This window comes from Ammospiza caudacuta, chromosome 1 (genome assembly GCF_027887145.1).
Source record: "Ammospiza caudacuta isolate bAmmCau1 chromosome 1, bAmmCau1.pri, whole genome shotgun sequence".
Lineage (NCBI taxonomy): Eukaryota > Metazoa > Chordata > Aves > Passeriformes > Passerellidae > Ammospiza > Ammospiza caudacuta.
Window position 1 is genome coordinate 129,829,402 of NC_080593.1, and position 26,309 is coordinate 129,855,710.

The 26,309-nt window shown below is 36.1% G+C and overlaps 1 protein-coding gene across 1 annotated transcript in view; it reads right to left on the minus strand.

Moving 5' to 3' along the window:
• RIMS2 (regulating synaptic membrane exocytosis 2) overlaps window positions 1–26,309 on the minus strand; it is a 443,432-nt gene that overhangs the window by 64,320 nt on the left and 352,803 nt on the right. The window contains exons 34-36 of the mRNA XM_058808280.1: window positions 23,930–24,030; window positions 4,318–4,490; window positions 3,110–3,349 (exon numbers count right to left, since the gene is read on the minus strand). Coding sequence (XP_058664263.1) covers window positions 3,110–3,349; window positions 4,318–4,490; window positions 23,930–24,030 — 514 coding nt within the window. The remainder of the gene's footprint in view (window positions 1–3,109; window positions 3,350–4,317; window positions 4,491–23,929; window positions 24,031–26,309) is intronic.

A 26,309-nucleotide genomic window follows, 5' to 3' on the forward strand; every position in this document is an offset into this window, starting at 1 on the left:
TATTTTCTCTCCTCAAATCTCCCCTTAGTATTCATTCTCTGTTGTCAAGATGTCTCCAGCACTGTGTTGTACCTATGTCCCGTGGAACATCTCTTTGTTCTTCTGTGCTTCCCCCTCTGGACTCATATGTAATTTCATAATTTAGACTCTGTGTGCTTGGAACAGAAGTTGTATTTTTCTGCTGTATTTCAACAGTGAAATATTGCTCTGTCGCTACATTTGCTCTGTACTCTCATGGTAAAACAAAACTATTGTGACTATCAGAATTAATGCTTGGGATTGACATTTTAAAAAATATAAAGGGATAAAATTTAGGGCAGTCTAAATCAGATTGCCTTTATTAACAAGTATCAATGATCAAAGATTATAGATAATGAGCCTTTATTTTTTGCCCTGAGATTATCAAGGAGATGGAATAAGAAAAAAGTTAGTGAACTCTACATAATAAATACCCAACAGCAAAGCTGGAGCCACTCTTTTTTTGTTAACATGTACTGCAAAGAACACAATTATGATTTCCCTACATATCAAGCATATGCCAAAGTTAAGTTTTACAAAGTTTAATTAAGGCTAAATCTGATGCTGCAACTACTTCTGGCAAAAAAAATTAACTGATTTAATGTACACCAGTGCTCCGAAAGCTAACGCCTTTTATTGTGTCAAGGTACTCTGTGAAATAGGCATGGGATTAATTAGTGATGAATGTCTGTGTTTACAGTCATTTCAACCCACCCATGATCTCAGCAGACTGAAGACCTCAGTGGGACTACTACCATTACTCCTGAAGTATATAAACACAGTAACATCAAGAGGTATGAGGTATCCTTAATAGGGTGATTTTTTTGATGATGGAATGATTGTGAGCAGCCCCTGCATTCCACATTGCCCAGAGGAAAGGTGCCTGCTGTCCAACTACAGATGCACCTCTGAAGTAAAAAATACCTTGAAAATTCCCATCTGCAATATATCTTTCCTTGATGCCCAAGATCTCAAGAACTACATGATAATTTATTGCTATTCTATCAAGGGAGAATTGGCTGCCTTTGTTCTGCTGGGCATATCAAATACCTATTGATATGTTTAATTGATATGTTTGGTTACTTTTAATATTTGTGGTGTGTCTGAAAACATTCTTTTTTGGAAGCTGAAGTCATTGCCTTATCTTATAAATTTCCAAGTATCTGTTATTTTAAAAATTGCCAGAGAAATGAGCAGAAGGCACTGAATTTTCAAAAACTGATCCTGCCTTTAGGCTTGTCCACTGAACACACAAGTCATAATATTTCAATATGCTAATGAGACACAGCTACGTGTGTATATAAATGTGTATACATATCTATAGCTGCCCGTATCCAGGAATCAATCTAGCTTTTCTGTTTCATTCTTACCCTAGAAAAATGCTCAGACAATGCTAAAAAATGAGCACTGACTCTACCATAGTAAAGGAGCTGAATATAAACTTTTCTGTTCATTCCAGCTTGCATATTAAAATGGTCAAAATGTGCAAAGTGGGGAAATAATATTAGAGACTTATTTCCATGAAGGGAGCCAAACTCTAACACAAACAAAAGTCACTACACAACAGTCACTTAATAACATCTTGTTTCTTTATAGAGATTCCTAACTTGTGTCACTTCTTCCTGAAGGCAGAGAGCAGCTAGCAACCAGAAGAACAAGCTGGCTCAGGAAACAAGAAGCTGTTCCTCAAAAAGGATGTTACTTTCTATGGGGGACAGCATATTGGCTAAAGATATTTCACACAGCTTGAGTGAAATCTAGAAACCTGGAACAGAGTCATGCTGTTGAAAGGCAAGACTTTCAGATCCATTAGAATGGGAAATTAGTGGGAAATGGAAGAGAAAAAGGTCCTCAAATAATCCTTTCACACACTACCATACTACAGGCCCCGGAACACATATGCCAAGGCACTCTTAAAGACAACTGGTTCTAAACAACTCTTTTTGCTAAAATCTAAAATGCATGAATATGAGTGAAAGGAATGATGGCACAATACATAAAGGCAGTAGTATGGCTATGTTAGTTCATATGACCCAAGATTATACACTAGGCATCTTGATTCTCTCTTTGAATCCCCTTTGTTTTGAGTATGTCAGTATCTTCAAGCATGCACATGTGTAAGTTTGTAGCAAGGAAAGAAAATGGATTTCCATGGATTGCTCTGCACTTACCCTAATGTGTATTACCACAATATAACAGGCATAAGTTATTTAGAGGTAGTGCAGAATTGTCAGGCTAAAAGAAAATGTATTTTTTTCTGAGATTTTCTGCCATTCTTGTGTGACAGAGAATGGGTTCAAAAATATTCATCAAATATGAAAGTCATTTTTTCTAATGAAGAAAAGAGGAATGTTGTATTTCTCTCAATGGGACATACATGGATTTTGCAATACAAAAAGTCAGACAGTTACATTGTTTTAAGGATTTGTGGCAAAATGTATAATTCTAGAATATTATCTAATAAAACCAGAGCCAGTTGGGCTGCAATGTTTCTGGATACAACACAGCAGCTGAAGTGCATGACCCTTCCACAATACAGCAACCCTTGACAATTATTCACATGGAACAAAAAAAGGAAAAGGAAGAATCTGCTTTATCCACATAGATTGTCAATCAGTATGCACCACAAAGAGGACTGAAAAGAAAATCCAGATTTTCTTCTTTAGTATGGCCGTAAATATAAGTAAAGATAATTTTGATATTGCTGAGTTTTCACTCAACAAAACATTTTTCCATTAAATAATAATTCAAGTAGGAAATCTAATAAAGAAGCTTACAATTTCTACTGTTTATTACAGTCAAACCCAAACTTTAGTCTAAACTAATTTAAAAAATAATATGCTGCATTTGTATGCATATTAATGAGTCAAGTTGATGTGCTGCCTCATTTGGTATGCAGAACAAGTTCATTGAAGCTGAGAATGAAACTTGATTAAATATGAAAGCATGATGACTGAAAGCAAAAACAAACAAAAAAAAAGAGCTGCAGAGAGCATAGGCAATAAGCAAGCAAAGGGAATAAAAAGGGAAGACAAGTAGGGTGCTGGTACAGGAAAAAGAATAGATCTACATAAACAGAAATATATTTTACCTGTCATCCTCTTTCCCTTCCTCAGCTTGGTCTTCTTGAGCTTTTTCATCATACCCTGATTCTTTGATCTCCTCCTTATCACAGTTCTCTGTCACCTCTTGCCCTTCCCCTTTTTCATTAATTTCTTGCTCTTTTCCTTTTTCCTCCTCCTCCTCTTTTTCTTCCTCCTCAGGAAATACTTCATCTTGTTCATCCCCTTCCAGCCCTCCCTCTTTTTTCCCCTCTATATCCCTTGTTCTTCTGAAGTCAACAAAATTGAAAAAGGCATGCAAAAAGGAAAAAGAAAAGAATAAATTAAAGTCAGGAGAAGAGCATGCATGAAGAAAGAAAATGCAAAAGAAATTAAATAAAAACTAAAGGATAGAAGCAGACATAATGTAAGTCATGCTTGCTAGGAGCCCAGCCTACACTGGAGAGCTTTGGAGCATTATCTTAGTAAGTCCCTATTCAAATAAAACTTGCATGGCAATACCTCACATTTAGAAAGAAATGTGTGACTGAAACAATGTGGACCTAACAATGCTCATATGAGCAGATGCTTAAATTTGCAAATACTTTCTTTTAAGAGGACAATTTTCTGAGAATTACTATAGGTGATGGAGGTGGTTTACACCTAGAAAAATTATCTTTCATTTGTGCACCAAATGAAACCCAAAGCTCCTCTGAGCGCACACAGGGTGCAGGCAAAGAAAATGCTGTGTTTTAGTCACAGATACACAATGTACATCTTGTTGAAGAGCAGCTCAATGATTGTACACCTACAGTTAAGTTGGACTAGTGTAAGTATTAAATAAATTGAATTGGTCTCTCTAATTATTAAATAATACATCTATAAAAGTTCAGCGTTCTATTTAAAAGAAAAATAAGATGCCTCTGCTGGCACAAAATTTTTGAGTTAAACTGTCTTTTCAGTCATATTAAGTATATTTTACAAAATGGTTTTCAGAAAGCGTGTCTAATGCTTCCTGACAGCATATGTTTGTTATTTCAGGGTATATTAGATAATCCAAGACAACAAAACTTCGCTAAAAACAAATTCCATGAAGACTTGAAGAAGCATTAGATAAAAAAGACATTTGAGCCAGTATTTTGCAAAATCCCTGCAAATGTCATTCTAGGCGAAATGCTAAAGTCAAACACAATATTGATAAGTGTTCCGTTACTGAAGTTACACAGCTATGGCTGCCACTGTAGCTGATGGTGCTCACCTTATTTTCTTGCTGCCCCTGGGGCGCTCTGACTGCACAGACATGTAGCTGGTGCTGCTGAAGCGGGACGCGCTGCTGGTGCGGGACACGGCCGAGACGTCGCTGACATCGCTGTCCGAGGACTTGTTGGAAACGTTGTCCGAGCCTCGGTGAGGATCCCGCCCCGACCGATACTGCAGGAGCAAAGGGACAGAGAGATGGTGTTGTTGTGACATGCCACCACAGAGCAGCCGTGGACCTGGTCCCTCCTGCTATCTAAACTGCCTGAACTTTTAAAGGAAGTTCTTCCCTGATACAGAACAGAAGTTATGTCTTGGTATCTACTAATTTTAGTCTGCTTTGCTATCCCGGTCCTCAGTTTCAATTTGTACAAAATTTCCAGCATGTCCAAAAGTTTCACAAAGCTTAGAAAAGACATCTAAACCCTCAAAGAATATTCTTACCACAACTACTTCACCAGTGCAGAAAGGAAAGCAGAGAGATTAGTGACTTGCCTATGATCACTGAGCTCATGAAAGATTAAACAGGAGACAGAATGTGATGTATGCTATCTGTAAAGTACAAGTCTCTTTTGGGGCCTAGCCTGTTTACAAGAACTTCTAACTGACAAATATAATTTTTTTTCTTTTCCAAGTAAATAGATAGATAAGGTTATCAAATCAAAAGACAAAGTGATGTTGCAGCTATGCAAACAAACCCACACTTTGCTGAACTGCTGGACTGAGAAGTCTGAAGGATGGGAGTGTACTAGAGGTGATTTGTAGAGAAAATGTACACTTGCCTGAGGAACTAAAAGATTGCAAAGGTATTAGAGCTGGTTAACAGTAATATCAAACATAGAACTGGCAGATGACTGGTGATCACCAGTCAGCCCATACAACATAAACAGTATCCTGCAGCAGTATTCAGGTTAGATCTGAACAAAATATGATAGACATTTGTTTTTGTTACACATTACACTAAATTAATGTTAAGTCTGTGCCACTCTGCATGGCACTATATATAAATATAGTAAATACCAGAAAGATATTCTTCCTTCTCTTTATATACAGACATGCCTGTGTATACAGAAATCTGATGGGCTGCTACTGGTAACCTTTTCAGGAAAATAGTACTTCAAGATGAATTGTCAATGATCACCAGGTGATTCTTTGGAAATAAGGCAGTACAGAGCAGTACAGATGAAGAGCAGCACAGACAGGACTGAAAGAAAACAATAGGAAAAAATAATCTACCCAACACACCAGTGGCTTGTTAAACTCTTGGGAATAGCGACATTGTACTCAGCCACATGTAGAAAAGAATGTAAATGTAAAATGCAGACCTGTGTAGTACTGCAGAAGAGAAGGGTGTCCAGATTTAGCTCTTAAATTGGTCCCTTTTTATAGATTTAGAAGATGTGTCTTTGGTGAACTAGACGGATAATTTGTTTCTCTTCTCTTGCAAGGAATGTTACACGACTGTGCAATACCTAAATAGGATTTCAGATATATCTGAATAGGATTTCAAAATATCATTTCAGTGCCTTTCTCAGAAATTATTTTTACAAGTTATTTTGCTCATTTTAGGAAAGGGAAATGAACAAGACAAAAATGCTCATGCAAGTTAGACTGTACATCTGCTGCAGAGAGTGACCAATCATAGCCATAACTCCACACTTACAAAAATGGTTGCACATTCTATGCCAATCTTTATCATTTTTCCTGATCTCTACTAACATACCATACTTGTGTTCATCAACAACCACTCAAGTCCCTCACAGCCTTTAAGTGTAAAAGTGAACTTAGCCACCCATAAACTCAGAGTACCTCTGTGATTATAACGTTCAAAAGTTTTAATATTTACTGACTGCTTCTATTGATGCCATTCATGTTTTTGCTTGATGAAGAAGACAGTGCATATTATTACCTATATATTCTATTGGAAATGTAAAAGCAATGATTAAACAGCTGTCCTGATCATTGGAGATAATGGAACATTATACCAAAATAAAAGGAGTATCCTTTTAAAGGAGCAACTACTTAGCCCTTTAGAGAAATAAAAAATAATTATGCCTAGAGATATGGTCATGTATTGAGTCCTATCCCCCCACCAAACCTTCCCAAGGATGATTCTTCATTTAAGACGTAGTTATGAATGTGTTTTCTGCTGATTTAGCCCAAAGCTACCAAGACTGGGAAGTGCAGCCGGGTGTACTGTGCAACCATCACACGCCATGGAAAAGGCAATGCAGAGCTGCCCGCAGGCCTGCAGCACTGTCTGAGCCCTGGGCAGATGTCACTGCTGTGCCAGGCCCTGTGCTGCCATGGCCACGCTGCCACTGGCTCCCGCCAAGCCAAGGGACAGCAGGACATGGATGCCTGTGCGAGCAGGGCTCCTGCTTTGGTGTGGCTCTGCTTTGGGGAACACAGCACCACGAGTAAGCCATCGATGGAATTGTTAATCCTATCGCAGTTGGCGGACAGACAATTAGGTGTGGTGACTCATAGAATAACAGGACTCGACCTGCAGATCCTACACTGAGCTTGCCCAGCAGTCCATGGAAATGAGCCCTTCCAAATTTAACGTGAAGTCACAAACAGAATCAGCATTGCACAAAGTTGTTCTAGAGTCATTCTGCAGTACACAAACTGTCAAAAATATGTGGTTTTGATTATCTGTTTCATTTCTACACCTAGAGAATGTCAGTTTTCAGACTACTACATAGCAATGTGGTGTGTATAACAAATCAGACATTTCCATAAATAAAAAAAAACCTTATTGTGTTGGTTTGGGTTTTTTTTTTTTTTTTTTAGCCATGCAATAGTAATAATCTAGTGATACACAATGAAGACTGAGAATTGTTTTGGCAAGAAAAGCAACTTAAAAGTAAATAATTTTACAAATATAATGTGGAAAAGGTCATAAAATCATTACCTTGCCTCTTTTTTCTCAGTTGTACCTAAAGATATTTCCTATTAAATGCTTTTTGTTGAGACAGATGTCACTGAAACATTATTTGACTGTTACAACTTCAGCATGTTTTAAGATTAAAACTGGGAAAGTTAATTGATCCTTCCCTTAAACTGGAATGTCTCAATATACAATATTTTTTAAAGGTTTTTTTTATACCTTGTCTGAATTACAGTGTCTTGTACCTTGTCTGAGTTACAGCTACCGGTTCTAATATATACAAAAATGCTGCCCACCAAGGAAATGTAAATTAAATGTAAATGAAATTAAATTGTCTTTCTTGCTGGAAAAAGTTCAGGTACCTCATATTCACTCATTAACTGCTCCTGATTACCCTTTATTCTGCTGCTGAGGTGTACTTTTAACCTTATATCTGACATAATTTTGTTTAGGAAACTGATTACAGTAGGGTATTGCACAGTAGTGTTTCTGTTACTCCAGCACAGAAGACCAAAGGAACCATAGTGCTTGTCTGAGAGAAGCTATGCTGCCACTTTAGTTTCGAATTTGTTTCTTAAATTGCAGTTCTATACAAGGCAGCTTTTGAAATGCTCCTTTGCTGACTGCCTCAAGAGTAAAACTGCACTTTCACTGTGCAAATATTGATTTTTTTCAAAAGCATTTGGTCCTCATGTCATATACTTCAACTGTAAAATGCAATCATTTCTTTCAGTTTTGTGCTATTGCTTTTTCAGCTTTTGTGTGGTTAAAGTTGCCCCAAGGCATCACATCATATATTTCACATCCAAATTTCTTTCTTCCTCCAAATTTCACTTTCCTTTTTTCCTAAATGTCACCCACTGTATGACAAGATCAACTATTGGACTGAAAAAGTAATTTTTAACCAAGTGCTAGCCCCCCATTATATCTGAAAAGCAGATACCATTTTCCATCCCTCTCCACTGCTGTTCCTGAGTCTTGTGCTGTAGGATTTGCACAATCTGACTGCACATTGACAGGGAACTGCAGTCCCCGTGGCTGGATCAGCATGGCCACTGATTCTGATCATCCAGCAACTACCCTGTGTGCTCCAGCATCCCTCAGCAGAAAACATGAGTGCAAGCGCACTAATGAGCATCACACCTCCCCTGGGTTGAACAATCAGATTATCAGGGTGAGGTGACATGTACCTGCACACTATAAAGATTAGCTAAAAGGTTTCTTTCAGATTCTTTTTTTTGTTTGTTTTTTAAATGCCAGCCATGACAGTAGGAAAATTATCTCCTGACTTTCTCCAGGCTGGAAATAGTGTTGGAATACGGTTAAATTTTCATTTCCACCCAAATAAAGACTCATATAATAAAGGTAATATTCTGGACTTTATGACCCAGTAAGCAGTGAACCCAACCTCTTCAAGCTGCTTCAAAAATGGGAAGTCTGCTGAAAGCAGAGGGACTGATTAAAAGCTGCTTTTGAAATTTTAATAGTAAGATGGTTTTGTCCTATTTTGCAGTGTTGAAGAATGAGAAAAATTTCATTATTACAGATTCTATTAAACAAGCATTCCAAAGTTTCTAAAAGCATTTTTATCTGCGTTAGCAGAATAATCATCTGGAGAGCCTAACAAAAGGACAGTTAGGTGTTAGTACCTATGCCTTTTAACTTCAAGAGGTTACTGTCCTTTAGTGAAAAATTCATGATTTTTAAAGCTGAAAAACAAATACCTACTTTGCTTCCTAATACAACAACCTCTGCAAACATTTTGACCTCTTTGTGAACTACCAGTAAATGGCTGACAGGACACATAGAGCTGCAACTTCTCTGACACTGATGCTCTTTTTTCTGCAAAGAAACTGGTTTGGAACTTCTAGTTCAAAGGGGTTTTAAAGTGTTTCATGTTGCTTTACTCTATTGTTACCAGTCTTCTATCTTGGACTATACAGTCATGCAGTTATCCAGACAATTGACATTGTCAGTGATTTCTAAATGTCTTTCTATTTTATTTTCTTTTCTTTTTTTATGGTCTACTCATCAGGTTTTATTTGCTAGCATTTACATAGGGACATACAAATCTGGTCAATGTTTTCAGTGATCAAAATGTTGGGAAGATGTTTCAGACAATTGTCTATTGTGCTACTACCAGAAGATTAAAGAACCATTTTGGACTATTTCAATAGTTCTTTGGCTCACTAACAAAAGCTCTCAAGCAGCCAGAGCACAGCAATTTGAAACGTTCTATACCTCTTGGTGTGAATTCACAACCTCTAAAGGCGCTGCAAATTTTAGTTATTACCACACATTATTTGAATAAATGTTACTGGATTGTTTGATTCTTTCTAAAACTTTTGTTAATGGCTGCCTAATGAAGTCTGCCATTAAAATTAAAGCCAAATACTTACTAACAATTACAGCAATAACACTAGACTCATATAAAGCAAAAAAATCAGACATTTTTACAAAATATCACATACAGATGAGTACATATGTTTATCTTTAGCTTGCATACACACAAACTCAACATGAAGGCTATGATTAATCTGCCCTTTTATGTAATTTATACACAGGCAGCTCAATAATCTGTGTTTACATTTGCCACTTCTGTCAAGATCAATCAAGAAAATTGAGGTACAGCCAGCCAGGTCTGCCTTTGCCAGTTCTGCTTTAGCTATCACATGGCACACAGCAGTCCCTCAGGAGATTAATTCTTGCACTGCTCTTGCATTAGATGTTAGATATATAAGGAGATCGACAGTTGCCTTGGGCTTCTCAATATGGAGCTGCAGTCAGTCCACCTTAGACTCATTCTTTCCCGCTGTTCCTGTCTTCTGCTTTGTGGTCCTGGATCCTATCCTGTCTTCCTCTTTTTTATTTCTAACTCTTGGATCATACTTTTTAACCCTATAATTTACATCTGATGAGTCATTAGAACACTGGCATTGTTCCAACTTTTCTCCTTTTCTCCGTTCTTGCTTTGTAATCAGCACCCTCTGATCTCCTGAGCCTGTGCACCTCTCCTGGGATTCTTGCCTTGCACTAACATAAAGGAGAGAGCTATGATGTCACTACTTCTGAGCAGGACAGTGCCTGGACCATAAATCTAAATCTAGCTGGTTCTACAGTGGTTCTCTATACATTCATCCATCACTTCCATTCCTTATGCAATGATTTTTTTCCTCAGTATTCAAAACATTCCAATCCACTTCTACCTTGAATAAAAAGAACTGACTGTGATCAGATTTGCAAACCCACCTTGTAAACCATCAAAATTTCCAATAAATTTAGACCACCAACTAAAAAATCAATAAAGAAGAACATTCATTTTTCTATTGAACATGTGAAAAAAACTTTTTTCAAAAGTTTTCACATACTTTCCTTTGTGGTGTAGTGTCATCTATTTATCAATTTCACTAACCAATACTCACATATGCAGCTTTACAGAGTTCCTAAAACCTGATTTCACTATGGAATTAAGCAATGCTGCAAATAGCATCCTACAGCTAAATTAGGGAAGGAAAACAACAATGAAAAAGATCAAGTCAGCTGTGGGCCTTTGCAGGAGAGAAGGGAAGCCTTGGTTGTACTGACTTGAGCACAAATAGAACAAGAGGAGAGATTATTCCCCTCTATTCAGCAGTCACTAGCCTGCATCTACCATACTGTAAGCAGTTTTGAGACCCAAAGTGAAACACTGACATGGATAAATTAGATTAAGTTTATTGGAAGGCCGCCAAGCTGGCTGGGGGTGCTGGGCTCCTTCTGACTGAGCAGTGATGGCCATGGAAGTACCTAACAGCAGATTATCAGGTCATACAGGGAAGAAGACAAAAAGACAGAGCCAATAAATTTACAGCAGCTCTGAGTGGTATAAGGCCCATTTTTACCATAGGCAGAGTGAAGTAATGGATCAAGTTACCCAGAGCTTTGATGCTTGAATATTTTCAAGACTTGACCAGCTAAAGCCCTGAGGAATCTGTATTGATTGACCTTGCCTTGGACTTCTGCTAAAGGTTGGGCCTGACAGCTTTTGAGGTCCTTTCCAACCCAAATTACTCAGGCTGATCCAGGAGTTGAAGTTGAAACTTCAAGGGCAGAAGTAATACAGAAGTCCCCAATGTATCAGTGCCTAGGGACAACTGGAAATCTAGAGGGAAGTAGCCCAGAGGCAAGCCAAATCAAAAGACAAAATTCATCAGCTTCACATATATTTGCATATGGTGTAATTTTTTAAAAGAACTTTCAAAGGGCACAATGTTATATAAATACAGGATAGCACTAGAAAATATTCTGTCATTACTTCAAGAGAACTTACAGACCCTGTAAATATTTGGTAAAGTAGGAGCAGTAAGGCAGCTCTTCAGTATTTGTGTCTTTAAGTGAGCTTGAAAATTAGCTTGCCAACAAGTTTGGCTTCCTACAAAAGAATATATTCCTACAGTAATTTTCAAACACCAAGTAGCTTTTTATCTCATGGGTTTTTTTCATATAATATGACTTTCAGAATATCAAGGTAACCTCTAATTTCAACTGCTCTAATACTTGTTCTGAAATCAAGCTGTTATTGATGCAGAATTAATTCACAAAGATTCTTTCATCTAGTCTAGGGAGCTAAATGTTATTATTTAATCTTACTTTAAGTCAAGACCAAATTTAAAAAAATTTGGAAGGAGAGAGAACTGCAAACTTTCAGCTGGAATATATAAAGTTACCACTTTATTCCAGACTGTTCAAAATCACAAAGATGTTCCTTAAAATCCCATCTCTTCTTTGATAAACACAGTGGGTGAAAAACTGTTGTTTAAGATAAAGTAAAAGACAAATCAAGAGAGGAATAATTATAATCATCACCACAAAAAATTCTTAAAAGGCAATCTAAGTTGTGCTACATATTGGAATGAAAATACAGGGTTTATAATGGCCAAGCAGGTGTCTCCTAATATCTCATCAAAAGATACCTGAAAATAATTACACATAGAGAGAGAGAGACTCTACATCAAATCATAAACATAATTGAAGTGTGGGACATGACACCACAGCAACACAATGGACCCCTTTGGTGGTGTGCCTCATCTACTGTATAACCAGACATCATCTTTAAAAGTGAAGGTAACAGCTTTCTATTATTTATCAATGAAATTGAGATGTTTAGGAGGAGTTTTGACAGCTGGAATAATAGAGGTGATTCTGACAGACTAATTGAGGCAAAAGAGAGACCCAAGTACAGCACATGGCTAGGGTGAAATAGCTATAATTGATCATATAACCTACAAGGAATAGAAAACCTTATGTGCCCTGTGGATGCACTTCATCTTGTTACAAGAGCTGATGCTTTGTATCAAGTTAAAAGTGAAGCATAGAATACGTTTCTCTAACCATAATATACCCAACATTTCTTGAAAAAAGACCAAGATCTTGAAGAAATATGAGTCTACCTAATATGAAGGTGAACAAATAAGAGCTTCAAAGGAAGAACCTTTCAATCATACTTAAAGGTATAAGGATATCCAACAGTCACTCCTCCTTTTCCATGTGAAAGGAATTCAGAAAAGTATACAAAATAGAAAATAAAACAAAGATCTTCCAACAATTTCTTTGAAACATTTACTATCCAATTTCCCTTTCATATTGCTGATCTCCACCAGAATTTTAATTGCTATTTAAAACAGGGCAAAGTCAGTCACCAAGTTTCACTTTAGAGAAATGGGTCCACAGTCTGGCTATGTGATGGTGGGTAATAAACTCTAAAGAACATCTTCTCACACTTCCCTGAATCTTTTTGACTGCCACATATTAACTATTCTGCCTTACACAGAAGGCAGAATTTTCTTTTTAAATAGACACCAGCAATCCTTTAGCATTCCACAGCACCACGTCAAGACTCCTGAAGATGCATCACCACGGACACAATTCACTGTCAAAAGTCTGGGCTGTTCCAGTCAGGGCAATTGCAAAAGACAGGTATTCAGGGACATCCCAATTTACTGTGCAATTACATTTGACAGTATCTCCAGTACTTTAAGTCCTGTAGAACTTCAGAATGTTTGTAGGACAGCCTGGTGAGCCTACACTTGCTCAATGGGTCCAGTTTGAGTGATAACTCTGTTTTTTCTGCTCCTCATTGGTCTTTTAACACTACTACATCCTACTCACATTGGATAAAATGAATCAAAGCATGCTTCCTGTATTTGTTTCCATTCCTCAAGTGGTTCACATGCCATTTCTGCCACCACTGCACTCAAAATCTTTTGCACTTCATATAGTCCTGGAATGAAGTCAACAGCTTATTTTTTAAAGAGGAACAAGGCAGAATTCCTGTTTAAAAAAAAATAAAAACCACATTTTTCTATGGTTGTTATACCTAATTTGGGCTTCTTTGAGTTGTTACTTTGCAAATGCAAGCTAGGACATCAAATCATATGCAGTTTATGCAATTTTTTTATACATTAACCTGGATTTTGAAATCTATTTCCATAATTTGATTTCAGTCCTTTGGTCTCACGAAAACAAGTACAAATGAAATAAAAAAGATGGCAAGGCAACCATCTTTTCTTATCACAGAATTTCTATTTCATTGCATTTTATTTCAACCCACGAGCCTGTTAACTATTTCAGCATACCTGATGGCTTAAGAACAGAAATAAGAACTTTCCCCTTAATCCCACCTTCATTATGTAACATTTAATATGCCTTTCACCAAATTTGTCCTGGGACAAAGCACCTTCAAAAGAATTCATGCTGAAGAGAACAGCTGGATTGACACATGGCCATCTGGTGAGTGCTTATTCCTGTAAGCAGAAGTGCCTAAGGCCACAATTGTTCAAGAACAGGATATAAATATATCTTTATACATCTATGATTTCACTTTCCAAGTCCTTAAATCCACAGATATCAGAGGATAGCCTGTAAAATCAAGCATGATTTGAGGGGACATGACATAATCTTATTTCTTAATGTTTTGTTTTCACTGATTATTAAGATACATCTTGGAAAATCCATGTACAATAAGAAAATGCAAGCTCAGCTGATAACATTCCTGAAAATTTTCTGCTGATTCATGTCAAGCTAAAGGAGGAACCAATCTGCAAGATAGATACCACAATTTCCTTATCAATCCATAAACAAGGTAAACTGCTTAGAAAACATTATTTTCCCTAAAACATATTTCCTCAGCAGCTTTACTCTTGTTTTATTGCAACTAGCAAAACAAAGGCTGCAGGGAGATCCTGAGCAAGCAAACTGCTCCTACAGATCAGAAAAACTGAACTCTGTTTTTCTCCCAGTCATTGTCCTTGAGGGAGTAATTAGAAAACATTTACTACTTATGTCTCCCATATCTCATTTTAAACACTGCGATTTACCTTTGCTTGCTTGTAAGGTTAATCTGAGTTCACTTTTACTGAAAACATGCAACATCTATTCATATTATTTACAATTTCATCTTCACCACAGAAACCACTTAAACAGTAGGGCAATAATACGTAACATTTGCAGAAAAAAAAACAATTAAAAAATATCAATTGAAACCACATGAAGAATTTATTCCATTTCAAAAGACAGGTACTTAGATTGGAGCTATTCTGAGATCAAAACTTCTGTAAATATTTTTGAAGATTTTTAATGTCTATGAATTCTTAGAATAACTTCAGATCTTGAAGTTATTTTAATTTTATAAATGTTTCCTCAGAATAGCATTAACATAATATTTCCCAAATTTATGTGACTAGAAACTAGCTTAGATTATGGAAAGGAAACATTTTAAAATGCTTCCCAAATATCACCCAATCTGCTTCTTTACAATTCTTGAAACTCAGAGTCAGCAAGAAATGAATTTAAGGTTTTGTCACTTACAGAACTCTATGTCACAGTGTTTTGATTTTTTTTAATAGAAAATCAGATGCTAATTAAAGTTCAGATGCTAATTTATTAATTAGCTGGTAGTTTCAGGTTAAACTGCAGAACTATGCAAATCACCAGAATTGTTTTTTACATGATGGTATATGTCACTCAAGAGAGAGCAGAAACAGAACTATGTATCCTGGTTCTCTGAAATCAATGCATCTAAGATGCTCTATATGTTGCAACAAATATAACATCCTTCAAGGATTTTACACAGTTTGAAGAAAAAAGATATATTAGAATAATTTTACTGTGATAGAACAAGCTGAACCTCGGACAAAATTGTGTTATTTCCTGCCATTATTCACTGACTCCAGCCTGTCAATGAAATCTCTGGTAAAACAATGATTTCCATCCACAGGGGAAGGATAATACTCCTCCTGATAAATTACTAAAGAAAATATTCTGTTTCCTAGCACTAAAAATACTAGTTCTTGTAAGCAAAGCCTTTAGTTCCCAGAAACAGCAGTAAATACCACAGGTTAGAAAGGACACAGAGGTAATTTCATATCTTGGTAACATTCTCACTGTGAGTGTTATTGAAGACATTGAGGCTTTACAAGAACCTCCCTATGCTGAGCTGAGACTCCAAGGTCCTGACCCCACTTTGATTAGCTCCATTGTGCAGAACCAACTTTTCACAATAATGGCTCTGTAGAATACCTCTCTAAATCCTTCACATGAGCTACTTGCAGTACAGGTGCTTGAAGCCACAGTTATATCAATGAAAAATAACTGTAAGAATTTAGGTAGTTAAGGTACTTACTAAAATAAGAATCAAAAATCCACAGAGAAATCTGATAGACACACACACACATAGCATTCTTTCCCATGTAACAGCTGGCAAAAATTCCTCAAAACCACAAACCTATTGCTTGGAAAAAAATTGATAAGCTGGTTAAATTTTCATTTATAATTTTGGGGTTGCTATCAAAGAAAATCAACCTGTTGAATAAAGAGGAGCACTCCCAGATGTGAATGAAACATCCGGACCACTAAAACATTATTATAGTCAGAGTTACAAATGATAACAGTAATCTCTGGGCAAATCCCTCCTCTAAGGTTGCTCAGCTAAACCACAGGAGCAGCTCTCCAGGGGCTGTCCCAGGAGCACCTCCTGCAGCTGGGCAGGGCAGGAGGGCCATGAGGTGAGGGGCAGCCTGCAAACCTGACCGTCCCTTCTCCTGCTGCTTCAGCCTGGAGAAGAGAAGGCTCTAGGAAGACCTTACAGAAGCCTTCAGTAAAAAATGACAGTGAAGGAGTTTTCTACAAGACTCTGTAGTGATAGAATGAGGGGTAATGGCTTTAAACTGAAAGAATAGACAAGATATTAGGAAGAAATTCTTTACTGTGATGGTGGTGAGGCACTGGAACAGGTAGCACAGAGAAATTGTGGATGCCCCATAGGTGGAAGCGATCAAGACACAGCAGGGTGGAGCTTTGAGCAGCCTGGTCTAATGGAAGGTGGCCCTGCCCAAAGCAGGGGGATAGGAAGCAGATGATCTTTAAGGTCCTTTCCAACTCAGGCCATTCTATGATTCATTCTGGGGTTCATTTTGAATCCGACACATTTAAACAGGCTCTGTGTAAGCCCTGCACTGAGATTTCAGGTCTGTCCTTTCTAAGTGTGTGCCACACTATACTTGATTTTTCAAGGTCAGCAGTCTAGCAGATTGATCTGGCAAACCTGTTTCCATCATGGAGCCACTGCTCTTTTGTACTTCAAAGGTGAATAATGACTTTTTTGTACACATTTGACATGGCACAGAATTAAGTAGCACAATATGGTGTGATTCATGTTATCACAGATTATTATTCCAATTTCTTAGAGTTCCCTGATTGTTGTAGCAATTCAATTAACTTCATATGTTCTCTATTTTTGAATCCCACACCTTGGCACCCAGATATTTAACACATGTTTCCCAGGTAATTTCTTTCTTTTCTTTTTTTTTTCTGTAGATTTTCTCATGTATTATCAGCATAACAAGAGTTTCATAAAAACTTAAATCATTAATTCAAGCATAGTCACAGTATTTTGCACACTAATTGCCACTTAGTTCAATAGCATCTTGGAACTTTACAGTTTAAATTCAGATAAAAACCGTACACAGAAATAATTGAGTTTACTATGAAAAGACAGTAGCTCTGAACCAAAAGACTAACAGTTTATCAATTCACTTGTCTATACAAAGCCATTCAGAAAGGAAAATACATTCTATTATAAAAAGGATGAAAGGATTTAAGATAGATTGCAGTGATTGCTCTGGATGGAAGTTGATCAAAATATCTCCCAGGTGAGTTTAAAATGTCATTATTAAAGGAATGGTTACAATGCTCGATTGAATTTGGCTTTTACAGAAAGCTTTGATATAAATTTTGCTGTATATGAGGGATCTATGTGCTTACTAAAATATTTCTTTTCTTGAAAATACTTGCTCTTTCCAAATGAATATTTAACTCATCACTATAAAACACAGGACTCTGTTACAGTTATAATTTGTGCTTTTTTAATGGAAACCCAATTCTCTGTGATTGAAAAGCCTTTTTTTCCCCTAGTAGACACCTATAACTAATGAAAATTCAGAGCCAAAATAGAATGATGGTTTTACTTTTTTGATTTTGGGGTCATTTTTTCTCTTTGAGATTCATTGTAAAATTATAAGGTACTTCTTCAATAACATTCTATAAAGTATTTAACCTCTTCTTTCTAAACATGATCACCAATAGAAGCTTATACAAAATCTAAGAAAATGTGACAACAGAAAGTACCTGTTGACAGCTAAAGACAGCCAGCATCAGCCTCCTTTCAGATGTTTAAATTTCAGACACAATCATCATATGTGAATGCAGTATTTTTGGTAATCACAGTACTAAATTTTAAAATACCATAAATTTCAGATAGAGACATGGACACTCAAGATTAAAAAAAATTAATTGAAAAATTATCAAAGCCAAAATAAATAAAAAGAGTGCTTAAATTTAAGGAGAAGGAAAATGACAGCAACAGAAATATTTTCTAAGAGCTTGCCACAACTTTTACTGAAGAAGAAAATACTAGAAATCACAGCAACCCCTATCTATCTTCAAAGTCACTAAATTAATTCTAACACATCAGCAAAATACAGCTGGATAAAAATAGAAATTAAGGAAGAGGTATTTTCTACATTACCATGTATATAGAGTTCAGTTCTAGAATTCTGAATTTATTTCATCTAGATATATTTTTGAGCCTTATAACTGAGCTTTAAATCATGTACTTACAGGAACCAGAACTTCCATTTCAGCAATTTATTCCCAAAATTCTTTCTATTAAAAATACAAAGAAATACTTGATTGAAAATATAAATGCTACCAGCACTATGGGCCAGAGAGATGCTCTGCCATTGACCAGCAAAATTCATTAGAGATCACACACATGAGTGATGGATTAGATGACCTGAGCACCCACAGGCCGTTGGCAGTGACAGGACCTGTCCTTCCAGACCAGCTGGTGGAGCTACCAAGTTTCTGCCCGAAGAACAATACTCAATTAGTCCTCAGGAGAGCACAAAAGCCATGGAACAGGCAATAAGGAAAATGTTTCCTCACCTGGGAAGTTCTCAGTTGGTGTAATTGGTGTTTGGTTTATTTTCTGAAGACAGGAGCTTATTGGTGTAGAGGAGGGCAGTGGGAAGGAGCAGGGAACTACACAGTGCTCTTCCCTTTGGAAGCCTACCAAATTGTACTGGCAAGGCCCTCAGCTATATGGGCATTCTACAGAAATGTATTACACTGAATATTTGTGGGTGGTCCTATCTGTGTTAGTCTTTGCTTTCTTAACTATTCTCCAGCACAGCTCCTTTAGAATTATTTTGTTTCTCCAAGTTTTATTCAGATACTTAAAATTTTAAAATTTAAACTGGTATAGTAAAAAGAAGTATATACAAAACAATTTATGAGCGGTTTTGAGGGCACATGGATATCTAAATAGCCTCCATTTTGTGTTTAGTATTTTGAATATTTCTAATTACATCCTTAACAGCATCAGCTGTAAGAAACAATTACAGATCAAAGAGGTATATTCATAATTATCATAAATTGTCAAATTATTACAGGGCATCTCATGATCCTCCAAGAACTCTAAAGCAGTTGTCAATATAAAACCAATATAAACTAAATATAGCTTATAGGCAGCCAAATATCAAAGTTCCCAACATCCCTTTAGTTCAATGTTTGTTTAACTCCCTTTTCCACAAGAGTTTCAAGAAGAAATGTGGCAAGTGCTTCTGCTAGCTCACTTTGCTGCTCTGTGTAAGGCTCTGCTTTGATTTTAAAGGAGACAAAGGGATTTCCAAACCACCATTATACGAAATCTTTCAGTTGACAGTAAAGGTGAAAGGATTCCACATGTAGTGTACCCATGGCAAAATTACTTCCTGCAGGTTTCAGAGGGAAAAGGCAACTCTTGGCAGCACTTTTGCACTTTACATGACCTTACAATTAAGATCTGCTTCTGAGGCATTCAAATTCAGGCTCTTCCACCTCCAGATCTTACCTTTTCCACATTCTCTCACACAGGAATCCCTTAAGGTTTTACTTGATTCACTGCTGAATAAAAGTGTCTCATTCTGCAGAGCTGAAGCTGCATCTACACTACTCAAAAAGCTAAACACATGCTTGACTCTTCCACAGTTTAATTTGTCTTGATCTTGTTATCAGGCTAGAAGATCACAAACTAGCATGCTAGTATGCCTTACAGTACACCAAACACAGAGAATTAGGCTTGTATCTAAAACTTGAATTGTGCTGATTGATTATCAGGAAATGCAACTTTACATATATCTGATGATGCAGAAAGTTCCAGTATTATAATCAATATGAATCATTAAAGGTGGATTTAAGAAATCCTCTTTGATGTTCTGTATTACTGTGTATTTGATGTAGGCTTTTCTACATCTGGCTAAATAAGCTTGTTCAGCAAAAAAGTCAAGTTTTTATCTGCTCTTTTACCTCTTTTATTCCAGCTTTATTCCTTGGTTCTCTAACATACTCTTTTGCTAATTACTACATTACTGACTATTACTAATTGCTATATTATGTAACTGGATTTCTCTGCCTTTTTGTAGGTCATTTTTTTTCCTAATAAAACAAATAAAATGAGTCTCAAGATACTTAGAGGTTTAAATGTGTGTCAGATAGTTGTCAGTCTGTTTTACCTTTATTCCTAAAGAAAGCCATAGTTTGTCACTGCTGCTGCTCCTACATAATTCCAGCTCCCTTTACTTTGACATCAGTGACCAGACTTTCTGTAGGGGCTAACATTAGCCCAAGTTGTTAGAATTTTCTTATGATTTCACTCTGATTGCAAACACTTCTAGGTTTCTTTATACCAGAAGTATCTTCTCTCTTTTTTTCTCAGCATCACCAAAGCTTTTTAACTCTCCTCAGCTGATCCACTGTGCATGATCTAGTCATGGGGCAAGGAGAGAGGAATGACAGGATTTCTCTCATCCTCCATCCTCAATTTGTCAGCAGGAATTCCTGTATCTGAGCACTGGTGGGAATGGCCAGAGGAAGATGCTGCTCACCAAACACAGCACCACCAATTTGTTTGCCAGAATGGTGGGAGTAAAAAGCAGGGAGCAAGGCAGAGAGGTTCAGAGAGATTTGATGAGGGAGTTTGGGAAGTGACTCCAAAAACCAGCTCTACAAAATGGGAACTGTGTGAGTCCAGCATGTGGCTCGCTCAGCTCCCATCTCGCCCTTCCCTCTTCAGAGTACATCTTGCTTAACAATTTAGAACAGGGAAGCTTAGCTCTTATGCCAAACAATAAACTAGTCACAGAAAGATTCTTTTAATTGAGGGAAATTACACAAATCAGGCTGGGGTTGCAGAGGCACAGTATGGTAAATGGCTAATTTTGCCTCTGGTGGAACACTCTTGTGCTACTGAGCATTTTTTCTTTATTTATATAGTTCAGGTTTTCCATTATGTCAGCATCTATCAGCACTGAAATTCAGACTTTAGTATATAGATCCTATTTAGTACAAGTTTACTAGTACCCAATAAGCAGAAATAAATAGTTGTTCCAATACCAGAAATTAATTTACCTCATCCTTAGTGCCTAAAATGTTTTTCTCTCATCTGCTTAGCTGTAAATATTCCTATGAAAGTTAATATATTACTTGCTTTTCTTATGTCTGTCCTGAAACCACACTTCAGCAGCTTCTGAAGGAAGTTATTTAAGGAAATGTCTTTTGCACCCTACTAAACTAATGTATACAAAATATTATGGAAGCAGAATAATTATTGTTCCAAAAATCATGAGGAATGTACAAGAATAATAGAGATACAATCTCTATTATCAACCCTGAGTTTAAAATATAAGGAGAATCAATTTCATATTTCAGCAGCTTCTAAGAACACTGAGATCTGGAATTAAACTTTTCCCACAAACTTCTTAATTTATGACTATGCACCACAGAAGGGTACCTTCCTCTAAAGCCTCTAGTACTGACTTCCAGAGGTAGAACAAAGCTAGAGAGATACAACACTGGGTGCCTATTTTAATATTTCAATATTTAATAGAACTTCTATTTTTATAGCTTTTGCCTTCTCAGCAAGGAATGATATTGGATATTTTTTCTTAAGTTAAAGTAATCAAGAGGGACATAAAGATGCTGTTGACCTGTTGACTTCTATTTAAAGAAGGAAATAGAAAAGTCAAAAGAAAATTCCATGTGCTGGCTTTTCTGAATGTGGCTTAATGCCTACTTAATGATATTTTTCTCAGGCATGGCACTCATGAGTGCCATGCTTGTGCCAGCTGAGAAGTCTAGAAAAATCAAAGTCACTGTGCACTGTACAGAACATTACAGTCACCATTCGACATACATGTTTCAGTTCATGATTTCTAAAGAATTTCTGTAGAAACCAGGTAGATAAATTTTACTTACTTGTTTTCAGTCTCTAGATAATATAGGAATTTAATTAAGGGGAATTGAAGCAGTGGTAGTAAAAAAAAGTGAAGACAGAACTCTCACATGGCTTATGAGATTTATGGTTCTCACATGGCTTTGAAACAACACAATGTTAAGAATGCGTGTTGAATTACTACATATATGTGAAAATTCAGTGTCTAGTTCCACAGGTTTTGTTGATAGAATAAAAACTCACTTTCAAGTACTGAAACTACACTTAAGCAGAAGAATAAATTAACTGTTTATTTCTGGAGACATTATTTGATATGTGCAATAAATAAACCACCATATTCATCAAATAATTCCATTTATAATTTTCCTCTTTAATACATTCCAATAATGCTGAAGGCAAAATTTTAATTAAAGAGATAAAAGATGTAGAGTGATGCCCAATAATATGGTGTAGGTGAAATGGAAAAACAAGGGTAATAAATACTTCCTTAGAGAGTCATGTTCCATCTCACTCCTTTACATGAGAACCAATTTAATCTGTACCAGTCCTACTTCTGACTCAAATTTCAGCTAAGCATTGGGGGAGCAGGAAAATCAGCAGATTAATTCTGGTTGTACATACAATACATAAAGTCATATTTTTGTGGTACATACAATCACAACACTTACGATAAGGGCCACTCACAGTGTTACGCTCACCTCTCAAAGGCAACACCTTTCACAGCCAACAATATAGAAATACTTTCCATAAGTGTCACATAAAAAACCAGCTAAACAAACAGTACTCAAGTCCCTCTTACATGTTAATAAACATTCCTATGCTTTGTGCAGTTAAAACTCCATTTGCAAAATATCCAAATAACCATGCAGCACATCTACGGAATTTCAAAGTATCTTAAGCCATTTTTGTGGCTTTGGTTTTGTCAATACTATTTTCAGTAGTAGGGCTTTCCATTTGGAAATGGACTTTGCTAAAGCGCTTCTATTTTCCCACACTGAAATGTATATTCTAGAAAGTAATTATATGAAGTGTATTAGTCTAAATTATCTGAAAAAAAATTAATTATAATAATAGTTAATAATTTATAATGAATAAATTTGATGATTTGCATTCAAATACTAAATGTCTCATTTTACAGTAGCTTTGCCAATCCTGGGAGCAAGGAAAAACAACCTGGAAATAAAAGTCTAAACCAGATATCTTTTCCTCAGCCAAATTTTATAGGTCAGAAGTCTCGTGTTTTCTACTTAAAATGCGACCTCAATTAATGAAGTCTTTTAGAGGACACTAAATTATTTTTGCATAATAGAAATTTAAATTGAAAATATCTTGATTATTTTAATTAACATACTCTATATGACATGACCCTGTTCCAGATAGCAGGAAATTTTGGATAGTATATTTAAGGTTATACTACTACGTAGATATTCAGATTCTTGGCAATCTGCCACAGCTGGGGTAAAAGCTTTTGTTGCTGCATAAAATACTTTACGAAGTGCTAAAAAGCCACTATTAAACTAAGTAACACTGTATCTTCCAGTTTTCAGTTGATCAAGATAACTCTCTGTTCAACTACATGAGAGCCATGAGCAAGTTTCAATAGCTCTCATGCCATCTGTCACTCAATAAACATCTTTTTTTCCTTCTTTGAGTTTTAAAATCATGGCACTATTGTTCATTCTGATAGACAATTACACTGGTTCTTTCATTTGCTTTAACTTATCCTTCTTAAATTTTAATAATCAAGAACACTGTATGTTAAGAGTTTTGCTACACATTTCCAAAATTTTATTATAGACACATTAGAAACTTTTACTGAAGAAACAACCTGGCACTCATCTATTACTTTCTAATAGGGTGTTGGATATTTCAGTTTAGCATATTTTGTTGCTTTTCAAAATAAAACTCCCTTGCCTTAGAATGATAATCTTGTTCCAGCCTGGAATCTGATCCTGCTACCTGTTTGTACTTGCTCATTTTCATTTGGCGATTCCTTTCTTCTACATCCAGTGCACCTGTTAAGTTAAAAACAGAAGGAAAAAAAGAAAATAAATACACAAGCAGTCATCACTTTCAAGGTTAAAATTATGCTCATGGAAGTTATAACAGAAAGAGATGAAATTTGATTTACTTAAGTTCCGTGCATGTAATTTTAGTTCCTGAATTATGATTTTGCAGAAAACCAAAGAGTTGCAACAGGAGGAAAATAGCAGATAAGTATTTCAGCAGAATCTTAATAAGTGTTGTATTATCTACACAATTCAAATGAAGCCAACTTTGTGAAAAAAACTCAATACAAATGAAACACAGTGTTTCCACGGAATAGAATTTTATTATTTTAAGAATATTCAAGAGAAATTGAGTCTTTTATTTAATAAGGAGGAATGCAAAGATAACCTGTTTATTTTGGGTAGAGATTCTCATTCTGCATTTATCATAGTCTGACATATCAAATTAATAATCAAGTAACAGCCATGGACTAGCCGACCTTTCATTTACTATTTCAGTATATTCTTAGTATGCTCCAAAAATTCAAAGAATGACTAAAGGTATCTTAAAGAGCCACCCAGTGGCATCACTGTATTACATTCTAATGAAACACAGCTTCAAGAACAATCCCAGGATTCACTCATCTTGGACAACATATGTGATTGGCTTTAGTCAGGGATGGGGTCTCACTACATGTCTCAGCCAGTAGCTGCTTTCAACAAACTGGTACTGTACCACAATTTACAATGTAAAATAATAAGGAAGTGCCAAAGCTGAGGTGGAAGATTGAGAAATAGAAAAATGAGAGGAAGACAATAGCTCAGAAAAGATTTTCAAACATAATGTAATTAGCTATCATACCCACATAAGTATGATTCTTTTCCACTTTAACCTGGTATAAGTCAAGAATAAATCATTATCCACCAAATGCTAAAAAGCATTACTTTTGAATTACATTTGTCCTAAAATATCCACAATTTTAATGCAAAAGTTACCTAGGATAAAAATTTCAGGATCCCACTAATCATAAACAGAAGCTTCTGTACATTGTAAGTATTAAGCAATATGGATTGCATTTATGGAACTGAGATGGGAATGTTAGGTGCCAGTGTACTACAGAAACCTGGTATAAACTCTAAACCTCAGTTGAAAGTCATGATCTAACAGCAAAGTGGGGCTTGGCACCTGGGCCTCTCAGCTTTGTGTTTTCTTTGTGAGAACAATAGGGGTGGTAGCACATACTATGAGAGCTGCCAGGTAGGGGTTGTGGCACTTCATAGGAAATCTGGAAGGAGAGGAGGTAAAAGGAAGTGGGAATGCAAAAACACTAAGCTCTTCTGCTCTCTATAAACTCTCTGGCTTCTAGTTTTTGTATTCTGACTCTAACTTTACACTCTACAACAACATGAAAGAAAAGACTGCATAAAAAATTCTAAGAGAAATTAAAATGAAGAAAAATTAATGAGAAAGAATAAATGGTGCTTTATAGGAAGAAATAAAATGAGAGAACAGCAGATGAAAATTTCTAAAATAAAATTTTTCCTGTCATAATTTTCCTCAACCATTATAGAACCCATAGCACTGTTTCTCAATTTATCATTAAGTGAAATTTTTAGGATCTAGTTTTAAAAGCTCTATTTTTTTCTCTTGAAAACAAAAAGTTACACTGGAAAATATTTTTTTTTCAATTACAGAAATAACACATAAGTTTTTTGAAGTAAAATACTTCAGCCTCCTCTCAAAGAAAGAAATCATATTTTGCTGAAATCAAAATCTTCTTGTCATTTTTCAGTAATGTAAGAAAGGAGACATTTTTCTCAAAAAGGGACATTTTTTCAATTTTTCTTATGTTTTATTATGAAAACGTGGCATTTTTTCTCTGTGTCCAGACATTCTGCCAAATTTCAGGAAAGTGCAAGTGAAGAAATAACAGGTCCTGAGCATAAACTAGAAACTTCACAATTACTTGAGAAAATATTCATTCTTATCTATGATCAGTTGGCAAAGTGAGATTTCCATAAATCCAATTGCCTATGATATGTACAAAATATGCCATTCAAAAGGGAAACAAAAGTATAAGGCCTTGGTGTGAGTCCTCTGCAACAAAACAAACAAAATTTGTGGCTTATTTTTTCTCAAGAGAAAAACAAGACAGAAAAATATTGAAAAAAAAAATATTCAATTCCCATAAAATCTTATTAAAGGAAAATCTAACTTCCTCTCTATTTTTGAAACTGTCTTTAACAAGTGAGAGGATTCAGTTATGAGCAAAAAGAGGAAGGGCTGAGGGCAGTGGATAGTTCAT